The 12,904-nt window shown below is 43.6% G+C and overlaps 2 protein-coding genes across 5 annotated transcripts in view; one reads left to right on the top strand and one right to left on the bottom strand.

Annotated features, from left to right (window-relative positions):
• The window catches only part of CARHSP1 (calcium regulated heat stable protein 1), a 46,188-nt gene extending 43,478 nt beyond the window's left edge, over positions 1–2,710 (top strand). The window contains exon 6 of one of the 4 annotated variants that reach the window (XM_055710108.1): positions 1,316–2,710. In XM_055710108.1, the coding sequence (XP_055566083.1) occupies positions 1,316–1,478 (163 nt within the window). In that variant the 3' untranslated portion in view covers positions 1,479–2,710. The remainder of the gene's footprint in view (positions 1–1,315) is intronic. The other 3 variants (XM_027808613.2, XM_005441523.4, XM_055710110.1) reach the window with 3 other exon arrangements.
• Positions 2,711–4,144: 1,434 nt separating this feature from the next.
• PMM2 (phosphomannomutase 2) lies at positions 4,145–12,900 on the bottom strand. The gene is made up of 8 exons (XM_055710113.1): positions 12,832–12,900; positions 12,305–12,416; positions 11,242–11,318; positions 10,202–10,293; positions 9,400–9,499; positions 8,423–8,498; positions 7,180–7,295; positions 4,145–5,334 (listed from the first exon to the last, which is right to left on the bottom strand). The coding sequence occupies exons 1-8, from the start codon at positions 12,898–12,900 to the stop codon at positions 5,233–5,235; spliced, it is 744 nt and encodes a 247-aa protein (XP_055566088.1). The 3' UTR covers positions 4,145–5,232.
• Between the last annotated feature and the right edge of the window lie 4 nt (positions 12,901–12,904).

Raw genomic sequence — 12,904 nt, 5'->3', positions numbered from 1 at the left:
TGTTCTCAGTGAAGGCAACTAACAAACTCAACGGCGCATGCCAAATTTCTGACCTAGAAGACTTTTTTTCTTTTCTGTTTCCCTGGACCCAAATCTTAACCCACAGTGTAATATGAGTACACAAGCAATTAGGCATCCAGTAGAATTAATTAGTGTTGTATTTTTTAACAAATACAAATGCAGCTAAGAAACACTGAAAAAAAGGTCAAACAACAAGACATCTAAAACCTAGGTTGTCGGAGAAGGGGAACCTGAGCATGGCATCGTGTAGGTGTTTTTAGAGGAAGGTGCAGTAGCATCCTTTCTGCTGTCAGACCCTGGTAATGCAGGTTGGAAGTTGTCTCTGCCTGTCGTGGGCGCATGCTGGGATCTTTATTAAAAAGCTCTGATCTTGAGCACAGTGGTAGAGGTGAGGAAGGCTGTTACCCTTTGCAGTTCTCTGTTTCATCAGTGCATTGTTCTGAACAGAAGGTGACAGCTCTTTTACCATTTCCCACTGGTTATGGATAAGGCCTCACAAGCAGTAACAAATGTGTGGTGGGAGTCCTCCAGCATCCCACGTCATCACACTGGTAAGTAAAGGCTAAGTAGGAGTGAGCAACTCCTGGAAATCTTCCAAAGTGCTGGAGGAGACTTGTAATGTAACATGTCAGGGTGGCAGAACTCTTTTTTTTGCACATCAAGTAATTTTGAAATATTTGATTCCATGTCTTATTTGGGCTTCCCCCCCTCCCCTGCCCCCATACCACAGACAAACTGTGTTATGGTGGAATAACCTAAAGGTAAAATCAATGACTGGCATTTTCTTTAAAAAAAGAACACAAAAACAAAACACCCATCTCAAGCTCAAAAAGCTTAGATGAAAGGAGGAAAAACCGTAAAATAATCTAAGTTCCAGTTTAAAACAACAAACCCCCAAACCAAGTGCCAAGCAGTGTCAGCCCTGCCCTCTAGTGCTGCCGGCGAGTAAGAGGTTGTTACCTGGTTCACAGCGATGTCCAAGGCTGGGCTCACCTTTTTCTTTAAGGCATATTTAAGTATGGGTGGTTTTGTAGTTGTTTTGGGGGTTTTTTTGTTAGTTGGTTTGGTGGTGTTTTTTTTTTAGGGTGGTGCTCTTTATGGTGTTTGTATGGGATTTGCTACAAGACAACCAAGATCAACTTCAGGCTTTGGTGGATGATGGGCTCAATTAAAAGAAACCACCTGAAGTATCTTGAGCACCTAAGATAATCCTTATGATAAAAACTTAAATATGCTGCAAAAGAAGTAAAAGTGTTTATGTGATTTGTGATTAACTGAAGCTTCCCCTCCACAGTATCGAAGGCGAGTATGTTCCTGTGGCAGGCGATGAGGTCACCTACAAGATGTGTACCATCCCTCCAAAGAACGAGAAGCTTCAGGCAGTGGAGGTGGTGATCACCCACCTCGCTCCTGGAACCAAGCACGAGACCTGGTCGGGGCACGTTGTCAGCTCCTGAGGCATCCCAGAGCGATGTGGCTGCTGCCTGCACGGTCACTGCTCGGCTGCCTGCAGGGGACCTGCCCGAAGAATATTCTACGTATTGTGTGGGAGGAGATGCTGCATTGTCAATAAAGCAGAAGCAGGCCAAATTTCCCAATTTTACAGCTGGCCTGGGAAAAAAAAAGGGGGGGGGGGAGGGGGGCAATTCAAATGCTAATGAAAAAAATCTAGCACAGTGTGTTTACAAAAAGTGTATTTTAAAGAGACCTAGTTTGTGTGCTTGGTGGAGGAGGGAAGGTTTGTTTTTTCTTTTATCTTGTGAACTGATTCCAGGAGATGCCCAGGGGAATTGGGAGAGGTTTGAAGGAGAGCTCTTCTAATGTGGGCTGCTGGAGCAGAGGCATGATCCGAGGCCCTGGAGGTGTGTGAGCACTGTGGGCCCTTGAGATGCTCGTCTGTAAGGGCTGGAGTACACTTACTGCTAATAACAGTTCCTGAATGCCTTGGCTGGAGAGATGGAGGGGTGCTCGTTGCTGTGATTTGTTTGCCTCATGGAAGGAAGTTCACAAACAGAGCAGCTGCCGCAGGGTGGAAAATCTCCATCTGGTGGTTACGCTCCAATGACCATGGCTGGGTGCCCTTCAGGTGCACCGTTTGCAAATGGCACATCTGCGTATGTGTGGAATATTGTAGTTTTAATGCCTGCATTGTTTGTGAATTTACTTAGGTGCCTTGATGGGTGATTAGCAACAGATTTTAAAGGCCAGTATTAAAAAACCAACAACAGACAAACAAAACTAACCCCAAAAAATTGCTTCAAGGTAAGTGGTAGAAAGCTGTAGAGTAGTGGATACTTCACAGCCTCTGACTGTGTGTGAATTTAGACAAAGCTGAAGATGACCTTCTTGGCTGCATGTAGTTGAATGTCTGCCATGGTATTCCACTGGGCAGGCAGGATAACTGTACTCCTGAAAATCAAGTTACGTGCTGTTCAGATGCTGTGTGAGTTACTTAACAGGCTCAGCTGTCTTGGTGAAGTAGATTCTGCAGATGTTTCCCTGGAAAACTTGCTTGGTAGGATGTGATATGGTCACCCTTGCCCAGACTCTTCTCTGCCTGCAAGATTTCGTGTAGTTGTAGTGCAGCTAAATTAGTTCTGTTCCTCTTTGCCTTCCACATCTCTTTTTCAAATGAAGCATTTTTCTCTATTGTGTTTCTAACAGTGGATTTTTATTGACTTTGCAAATAATAATAAAAAAAAAATAAAAAAACATGGCGTGATACTCTTCTGTTAGTTGTGTGAAACAGTGTAACTTCCTTTGCCTGTTTGCAGCAGATGGTCTGTTTGATGTCTGACCTGGGGAGAGCCCAGCTCTGTGGAGGTTAGTAACTGCTCTGATGGCTTGTTCTACCTTAGCTGCACCCGTATTACGCTGTAGTGTACGGTAACGACCAGCCTGTAGTGAAGTTTTGTGTTTTACTAACTGTAGGACTTAGTAGTGGTGGATTTAACACTATCCAGATTGTTGGAATATCACACGCTGCTTCCTTTGCAATAAATGTGACCATTATAATGCTTTAACGTAAGTCTTCAGGCTGCTGTCTGTGTAGGTGGTGTTGAAGATGATGAGCATTGAAGTCAGAGGAGAATGCAGGTGCCTGCATATGCACACCTGTATGATGATATTTAAAAGTGTTTTAAAAAGCATTGTAGTATCAACTGACTAGCATTTCCAGAAAGATTAGGGAGTAATTGAGCCAGTTTTCTGGCTGTTTAATAGGTTACTGTATAATACATGCTACTACTTCTATAAATACATTTATTTTCATTATATAATATTAAATATTCTTTGTATTAACGTACAGCAGGGAGGTATAGCCTGGTCATTGCAGCTGAAACCTGGGGGAGGCGGGAGGAGGGCAGAACATATCAGAAGGGGCTCCCAGGACTATTCAGAAATGTCGCCGCAAGGCTTTAGCCAGGCCTCGGGGAACGGCCGAGCCGGGGCTGCTGAAGGCTGAAGGTGCCCTGTTCAGTTAAACTCACGCTAGAGAAAGTAAGGCCGGGAGCAAGGGACTGGGCGTCGTGGGCTGCTTCCATCTGTTTTGTTTTTCCTTTCCCTCAGAGACAGAACGCTTGCCTCTCATCTGCTGGCAGGACAGGCGGAAGACAAACCTTGGCTACTGGCAGTGGCTGTGCAAGTGCAGAGCAAGGCTTTCGGATCCGAGCCTCGGGTACGTGCCTGCAGCTGCCTGCGCCTGGGGCTGAAAACAGCTCTGGGTTTGGTCCTGCATAGGACACTTTGCATAGCAGCTTCCTGCAAATACAGGGAGCAGCCACGGTAGCTCCGACCAGCTCCGGCACAGGTGGCTGCGCAGAGCAGCAACCCAGCCGTCCGCAGAGCCTCCCTGCGCTGCAGCTGGTGCTGGTCCAGGGTCTGCTCCCCTTGCCCCGGCTGAGGCTGACACATGGGAAGGGTGTTAGAAGACCAGGTAGTTCTGATGTGTGAAGGCATCACCGCTCCCCCTCCTTTTTGTAAGCCCTCTTGGGGATTGTGGTTTGTACATAGATTGTATTCTCTCCTTTTTTACTGTTCTACTGTGTATGATACACTTGGAATTGCTAAGAGTCAAGTCAAACGTTTCTTTGTACAGACAGGCAGCATACAACAGGTTCTGCTTTGTGTTTTATTTGCCAAAATGACAAACTGCAACAGTAATTTTTCATGATAAAATGAGATTTTGTTCTCCTTTACTGATTAAACCGTTCATACACAAGATTACTTTCCTAAGGCAAGATGAGAATAGTTATAATAACAGTTACACTGATTGTCATGCTTCAGCTTGATTTTAATAGAAACACAGTTTAGGTAATTTTTCTTAGTACTAAAATCTCATCTACCCTTAATGTCTTACCAAGAAAATTAGAAATGTAATAAGTGACAGAAATACATTTTGCTACTCTGCTCAAGTTGTCTTTAATTTTTGTAGATTATTTGGGTTTTAGATTTAAAAACAGTCCGCAAGAAGCATAGGTACCATGGACTGTACTGCATTGGCACCACAACCATACTGAGGAGGTAACTAGCACCAGTTGGTCCAGCCTTCCTGGTGGCGGTAAACTTGATGGACCTTCTGACCCTGCACTGGAACAGAGGTGAGGTCAGGGACTTCTGGCTCAGTTTTATCTTCCCACCCTCCAGAAAAAAATAAAACCTGTCTTTTTTACTCATCTTCCAGTTTTAAACAAGATCTCAGCTGTCATATAATACACGTCTTTATACCACAAGGTAGTATTCTAAAAAAACCCAACCCAACCAACTCTAAAATGTTCATTTAAAAAGCAGCTTCAAAATAAAAACTAGGGATAAAGCCTTGCAGGCCACTTTTGAGTCCATAAATCAATTATAGGCAGATTATCCGTTCCCCAGCCCCCAAAGTGTAATTAATTAGCTAAGGAAGTTTACTCATGACTTAAAACTCATTAAAAAACCCCAAAAAACAACCCCCCCAAAAAAAATCCACCAACCACCAAAACACACAACCAGCCCCAAAAGAAAACCAGGTACGTGTGTAAATGGCAGCAGTGGAAGGACGGTGCTAAGGAGCTCTGCTGTACTGCGCTGGTCAGCAACGTTCCCTTCAGTACTGACTGACCTTGGAAGCGCTTGCTATTCGTGGCCAATTACAAAACCCAATACAGAATGAAGAGGTTCTGAGTTATTAAGGTGTCTTAACCGTTCTGCAAGTGTGAATTCTAAAACTCTTATCTAAAAAAATAGTTCTTCACAGATTCTTCTTGTATCCTGGGGGGATGTGACGCTGTGGCCTTCTGTTCTGGAGTCTGTGAAAATTTCGTAGTCATTCCCTCCCTGAAAACAGAAGAGGAAAAAAGCGAAGAGGATTTAATTTTATGTAACTTCATGTATAGTTACAGTCTTGCAGTGGAAAAGGGACGCATAAAGGAAATCATGGAAGGAAGGGATGTTTTACAAAGAGGTGTGGTGATAGGACAAGGGCTGGGGGGTGGCTTTAAACTGAACAAGGGTAGAATTAGATGCGATACAAGGAAGAAATTCTTCCCTGTGAGGGTGCTGAGGCGCCGGCACAGGCTGCCCAGAGCAGCTGTGGGTGCCCCATCCCCGGCATGTCCAAGGCCAGGCTGGACGGGGCTGGGAGCCACCTGGGCGGGTGGGAGGTGTCCCTGCCCGTGGCAGGGGGCTGGGACTGGGTGATCTTGAAGGTCCCTTCCAACCCAAACCAGTCTGTGATAACAGTCACGTCTAAGAAGTCTTCCAGAAAGCTAAAAACCTGTAAACCACCATTTTGAGATTCCATGTAACGCATTTATGGCACACCTGTACTGAAACTCCTGCTGACCACCACAAACACTTGCATAAGAACTTCCTGACCTGCACATTAGCATCTGTAATGGAACAGCAGGACTCTCAGTGTAAGTTTAGCTGGTTTTAGTTTTGTATAGTGACCCAGTATCAACCTTTTAAAATTATTTACTTGTTAATAGGGTATAAAGCTTGTTACAGAACACTACACCAGCACACGGGATTTGTAACTTCTCTGCATTACCCTCTTCCTTCCAGCTCGGTTTCCTTTCCTGTTGGTTAAATCATTGATCCTTCGCTATTGTGTTAGTGTTGTGGCCTTGCCAGCTACTGGTCTGCTGTGACCTTTGTAACTGGTTTCTAATCACAGAAGAGTGATGAAAGATCTTTCCACAGCTGGCTCAGCGAACAAAGGCACTGCCACCTGCACGAGAGAGCTGCCCGGCAGCCATGGCTCTGTGCACTACAGGAAGCAGTTACCCAGTGCCGGTACGTTGCTCGCCACACTGCTTGCCAGTGAGTCAGCAGCAACTCTTGCTACTGCAAAACAATGAAAATGCTGCACTGCCGATTACAGGGTTTAAAATCAACTGTCCATGAACTCTGTGCAAAGGACAGGTAATTACTTTTATAACCAGTGTCAAGGGAGAATAAACCCTTTAATTTAAAGCTTGTCTTTTTCTTATAAAACTTGGCCTTTTTAAGTTTACAAAGCTACAAAGTTCTTTGTAATTATAGTTCTAAAACTCTAAGTTCTTACACAACTAAGCCTTTTCTTGTAAAACTTTGCCTGACACTGTCCTTGGCCATGTTCAGACAGCTTTAATTTCATCCAAGTCCTTGTGCTTTCTGTTGCCCTTGATAGCTCTGCTCAGGTCTCTGCTCGGTATTTTCAAAAGCCTCTGAATCACCCTGCAGAGTCACTTAGCTCTGCCCGATGACGAGGGACAGGGATTACATGTAATTTCAGTTCCTCAATGCAGAGACAGACAGCGTGGTTAGCAAAGGAACAGTATTAAATTCAATGGATAATAAATATGTTTAATAAACACCAGCCAACAAGCAGCATCAATCTACAATAACCAAACAGGATAATCAGTTTTACATAGTCATGTCACCTAGGTTTTTAACATAATTACAGAAATTCAATTTAAAAACACAGAACACTGTTCACTTCAGGAAACAGAAGAAGAAAAATCTATGCTCACAGCTACCCCCAGCACTATGCTGACCAGTAACGCGCGGTCAGTTAAACACGGACAGATTTCTATTCTGACCTCAATTCTTGTCAGGCATAAGGCAATTGGTTAGAACCTACCGTGTCTGTGGTTAAAACAGCAGCTCTAAAATGTATATACAAAATAAAATACTCACTGGCATAGTCTTATCTCCAAAGAAATAAATAGTCTTGAATCCATCATTGGCAACGATTCCTAAGCAGTACCTCTTATCCCAGCCATCCGGGAACACATCGAAGCTTATCTGGCCTCCTAGGATAGACAGGAACCAAGGAAACCTTGGTTTAGGATAAGAACACATTTCTGAGGGGAGCATAAGTGAGAGGGTTTTATTAGAGGGAGTTTTGCAGAAGTCACAGAAACGTAAGACCCTGGAGTTAAGTCTTACAAGTACAAAGAGTGTTCTATAGGGTATCACTTACTACACTTGTGACTTACAGATTATTATTTACCCATTAAACAAATACAAATGTCTTAGCATTTTCTCAAACTGAACCTTTTTTTAAAAACTACCTTTAATCTTTTTACTTTTAGAAAGAAACTACACGAATGAACAGAGCCACTGGTACATGTACATGTACAGCCATGAAGTCTTAGGCAAATCTAAAGCTTTCAGAACAGAAACGGGAAGAAATCAGCCGTGCTAACACAGCCTAACAGGACACTAACTGTTCAGTCCCAAATCCTTGGACTTTACCAAGACATAACAGTGTCATTGCCGGTCGAAGCGGGTGTCACAAAGGTATTTACAACATACTTTAGGAAAGCTATATTGCAGTTGATTTCTGCCTTACTGTTTCAATACCACAGCACTAATGGTAACCATATATATTTTTTTTTTTTAATAATTCTAAAAAATAGTAAGAGGCAAGAATGTGGTAATATGTTGAAGGAGAGGGGAAAAAAAGAAAAAAAAATTAAAATTAATTCCCCCTTATTACCACTTTTCTCTTTAAGCTTGCACTGCCTTTTGGATTTTTTTCCTTCCTCCCACACAATGCAGCTGCAGAACTAAGAACCAAGGGCTACTGGAACAGTACTGATACAGTATTTCTGATCAAAACTGATTTGCAGAAACAAATCCAATCAGAAGCATGTAATGTTTCAAAATGAGCAGAATCAGTCACACAACTGACATTAAAAGACAATGAACTGATGACAAGCAATGAAGTTCTCTTTGTTGATGGATTTCAATTAAAATATATCAAATGAAAGCCTAAGAGGAAAAAGAGGCTTAGTCTCACACGTAATGCCTGCAACCACCCCGATAGGTAACTGTCACACAAACGAGATAGGGAATGTCATAGCCATAAGAGGCTATGACTTAAGTGAAATTTAAATCAAAGGATGTTTTAAATTACAATCTTCTAATGTGATACCTATAGAAAATGTGAGGCCTTTCCCTGCAAATTCTCTTCGTAGATCAGCTACAAATTTCTCTCTTATACCTTCTTTCTGTTAAAAAAAAGAAGAAACAAAACCAAACATCAGTTACATGCTGTGCTAAAAGTCACCAATAAAAAGATAACCCAAAAAACCACCCCAAAAATATCCAAAGGTCTGAGTACCCAAACTAGCGTGATACAGTTACATTTTACTATCACAGAAAGCATGCTGGGATTATTGCCACTTTAATGTTAGCAACTTGTAAAAAATGAGAGAAAACTTCACATGCATGCGGTGATTTTCTATGCATGCAGTGATTTTCTATCTGAAAATCTCAGAACACTAAGGCAGTATGCTTTGACTCCCAGTAAAATTCAGTTTTACAAATAAGGAGACTGAGGCATAGGGAGAGTCTCAAAACTGGTACCAATCTGATACCATACGCTGCAAGAAAGGTAATGTCAGAACACCTCAGGCTCAGATAGCTTTCAGCATCCCTTAATCCAGTCACAGGCAGACTGCTTTTGAGGAACCAGATTTCAGTTTTTGTATCAGATCAGAAACAGTTGTTACGGTGTAGCAGGGAACAGATCCTGTGGCTCAGCAGTTTTATTGATTTAAATGGATGTAGACTGGTATGCTATAGAGCACTCCAAGGAAGTATGGTTCTATCTGTGACAGGGTTTTTCAGGAACACTGTGTGCAGAGGTAGGATGTTTGGTACTCTGGATACAGGGTTAAAAGAAACATGAGCCAAACCCATGCCTTCTGCAAGTAATCACTGTCAACTATTGCAACAAAACCCCTATTGTGTATTTCCTGAAGTCCAAGGAAGAAGTTAGTAAAACCACATGGAAAGGATTAAAATGAAAAAAATTGCAGAAAGTACAAAAGCTTTTTCAAAATCATAACCTGGCCCTAACTGCCTCTGCCAGAACAGCTGGGTATTTTTTTAAGAGCTGTAACTCACTTTATCAAGTTCATAGAACTCAATTCGTTCTTCCTGGCTGCAGCTTCTTCCAATGGGGGACACATTTAACATCCCGTTGCGGAACTCGATAAAAGTGCCCCTGAAAAAGAATTGACAATAGATGAAAAATTGCTCAAAATATCACAATGAGTATCACAATAAGATTTTGTTTCATTCCGAAGACAATGGGAATCAGATGTCTCCTTCAGCCTCTCACTGTATGCATAAAATACCAAACATGTAGGAACCTCTGGCATCAAGGAGGCTTTGGGACTTTTATTTGAATCTGGCAACCTCAACATCATCCTTAATGACTTTTAGAAGTATGATTGGAACATCCTGTGAACCCGGTTCTCAAGACCCTGACAGGCCAGTCTGTCAGCTTTGGGGTGAAGGGGCAAAATTCAGAGCAATCTTGGCAGTGTTTCTGGCTAGCCTCACATACGGTGTGTATTAAATGTCTTGAGCAGCTGCACCCTCAGATATCACATAGAACTGATCTTACTGCATGCTTCTAATCTCTGGAAAACATGCTGCTGAATTCCAACCATGTCCAGGAAATACTCCTACTTCAAACCTGAACTTCTTTTGCTCTTGAAATACTGATTCTGCATTTTTATTTAAATCCTGTGCACCAGCTGCGAGCTTGTCTTTGTATGCATGGATTGAGCTCTGTTTCACGTACACGGTGTTCCTAAAACACAAGTTACTCATTTTTTGCTGAGCAGCCTGCTTTACATATTGACACTCAACACTGCAACATGGAGATCATGGTGACACCGAGATGCATGTGTGCATATACCTTTTCTTTGGCAGTTTAATCTTCGCAATATAACTCAGGCAGTAGTTGATCAGATCTTGAAGTATGTCCTCGCCCAGGTAACCCTGAATGTTCTAACAAAATAAACACCATTCAACCAAGGGTTCAGAATTTGATACTCTAAAACCAAGTCACATGGAAAACACAGACATTGGATAATCATGCATGGTTAACGCCACAGAGAAACATTCCTTCAATAAGCAACCCTCAGTCCATGCACACATGGTAATAACAATGTTTTGGTAATAATGAGAGGCACGCATTTTTCTTACTGTTTACTTTTTTTTAAACCATAAAACAAAATCTGATTTAATATGCTCCCTACTGGTACCTGCTTTAGGAGGAAACAGTGTGGCCTAAACAAAAAGTTGCAGTTAATATCTACTGTAGCCAAGTGTGAAGAAATGGGAGATGGTTACTGCAGTAAATTGGCAACCACTGCTCAATTTCAGCCAGGATCTCTTTTAAATTTTTAATCTCCATTACTATGTTGAACCAATGAAGGTGATTAGGGCATCTAGAATCAGATGTACTTTTATATTGATTTAGAGTATTTACCTTCTACCTTATGCAACATATCAAAATGTGCACTCTGAATTAATACTAAAAAGCAGCTACAAGGAATCTAGAAGAAACTTTCTGAACCCAAAGGCCAGCAGACATCAGCTATAAAATGCCATATTCCATAGGACCTCCAGGAGCAGTGGGCTTGGCCCCATTTCCTATGGATAAGCTGAGGGAAAGGCTGTTCCAGGATTTTCACTGTTCTTATTCGGTCAAACACTCCAGACTTGAATAGCTTTTGTTTCGGAGAATACCCCAAAGAATAAAGTTTAAGGTGCAGATGGTCATTGCATGAATCAGAGCACCAAATGAATGATCTGTTACAGAAGGAACACATGAAAATAGCAGCAATTCTGGCCTTAGTTAGAAGGGTGATTACAGAAGACTGCACCGGAGCAACAAAGCAAAAACTTTTGTAGGTAATTTCTCTTTTGTGTTACTGGAAATTTCACACTTACCTGCTTGCTCAGGAATTTCCCGTCTTTGTATGCTACAAGACCATTTTCTGGAAAAACGTAGTCAAATTTTTCAACCACTACAACCAAACAAAAAGACCATAACTTACGATTTCCCCTGTATGCTTAATGCAGAATTGTCTTACACATTAAACAGGTGAAACATTAGATCATAAAGCATGAAAGATTCAGCAGCACAACATCGAGCACAAGATCAAAGCTGCTCTTATTTCTCTTCCAAGATTAACACACATCTCAGATTATGTGAAGCCTTTCAGTTGTTACCTGTATGTCTGCTTAAAGGCTCCTTCTCTCCTGCAAATATGCCTCTCTGCATTAAATGTGGGGAAGTGACCTCAAATATTACAGAAGCCTGGCATGCAGCTGGGCTAGAGAGCACATCAAATACAACCATTTCAGGTTTGTTTTCTCTGTGTTACTAACCTATAGTAGATGTTGGAGGATTGTGAGAATCTCACTACAATGCAGGATGATACTGCTTACTGGAGACCACTTGTAAGCCAGGCAAATTCTGAGCTTAGTAGATGTTGGAGGATTGTGAGAATCTCACTACAATGCAGGATGATACTGCTTACTGGAGACCACTTGTAAGCCAGGCAAATTCTGAGCTATCTGGGCACAACAGGCAGCTATCAGTGGCATCAATGAAGTAAAGAGCACTGAAGATAAGTCTTTGAGATAGGAAAGGAAATGTCTCCCAAAGGACTAGAGCAAGAGTCCATCTCTGCATCCTAACCCCACAGCCAGCTGAGCAGCCTGCACAGGCATATGTCATCTACGTAATGCCAGGAACGGCAACGCTGAAACGCCCTGCTACAGTACAGCACCGAGCTGGGTTTCACCGTCGACACATCGGGGTGCCACTAACACGCAAACCTGGGGGCCGTTCGTGAGCAGCTGTCACAGGCAGAGCACAATGCAGCACCACCAGGAAAAAAGTTAAAAGGCAGGAAGGAGGAAAAGAGATCGGGTTTAACCTACACTTAACCTTCACAACTTCCTTGTAAGCAACTGGGCACGAGGGGTTGCCCCTGGCAGCCCTTACCATCGTCGCCCAGCTGCTCCTTCAGCTTTTCAAAATCCGAGCCGCCCACCACGCCGACCTTCACCTTCTGGCGCAGCTCCTGCAAAAACGACGCCATCTCCGCCGTGATCTTCTAGGTTCAGAATAAATTAATTAGATTCGTCAGCATGCTCATCAAGAGACCAACACCTCCACTGCGCAAGAATTATTAAACCCCAGCAATGCCGTGCGGAACCTTAAGAAAAAGGGAGGATTTAGGGGTTTTTGGCCTTAAGCGGCGAAGCCAGCCGGCCAGTCCCGCAGCAGGGCCCGGGGCGGCCGCGTCCCCTGCTCTGTGCTGCCAGGGGGCCGCGGCCCTCAGCGCCCCCTCGCCGCCCCTCAGCACCCCCGCGGCCCTCAGCGCCCCCCTCCCCCGACCCCTCAGCGGCCCACTCTCCCCCGGCCCCTCAGCGCCCACGGCCCGTAACTGCTCCCCGCGCCCCAACACCCCGGCGGGGCCCGGCACCGCGCCGTGCCGTGCCACAGCGCCCCGGCCCCACGGGACTCGCCTGGCGCGGGGCCGTGAGGGTGCCGTCCACGTCGAAGAGGCATAGCGCAGCGGGCTGCGGCGGCGCCATTGCG

Source organism: Falco cherrug, chromosome 4 (genome assembly GCF_023634085.1).
Source record: "Falco cherrug isolate bFalChe1 chromosome 4, bFalChe1.pri, whole genome shotgun sequence".
Taxonomy (NCBI): domain Eukaryota; kingdom Metazoa; phylum Chordata; class Aves; order Falconiformes; family Falconidae; genus Falco; species Falco cherrug.
The sequence above is the reverse complement of the archived record's forward strand: the minus strand, read 5'-3'. Positions and strand labels throughout refer to the sequence as shown.

Coding starts and splice junctions, on each gene's coding strand:
- PMM2 (XM_055710113.1), bottom strand. CDS start 12,900: ATGGCGCCGCCGCAGCCCGCTGCGCTATGCCTCTTCGACGTGGACGGC. Junction 12,417..12,831: donor CCCTCACGGCCCCGCGCCAG/GCGAGTCCCGTG, acceptor TTCTGAACCTAG/AAGATCACGGCGGAGATGGC. Junction 7,296..8,422: donor AGGCCTCACATTTTCTATAG/GTATCACATTAG, acceptor TGTCTATCCTAG/GAGGCCAGATAAGCTTCGAT.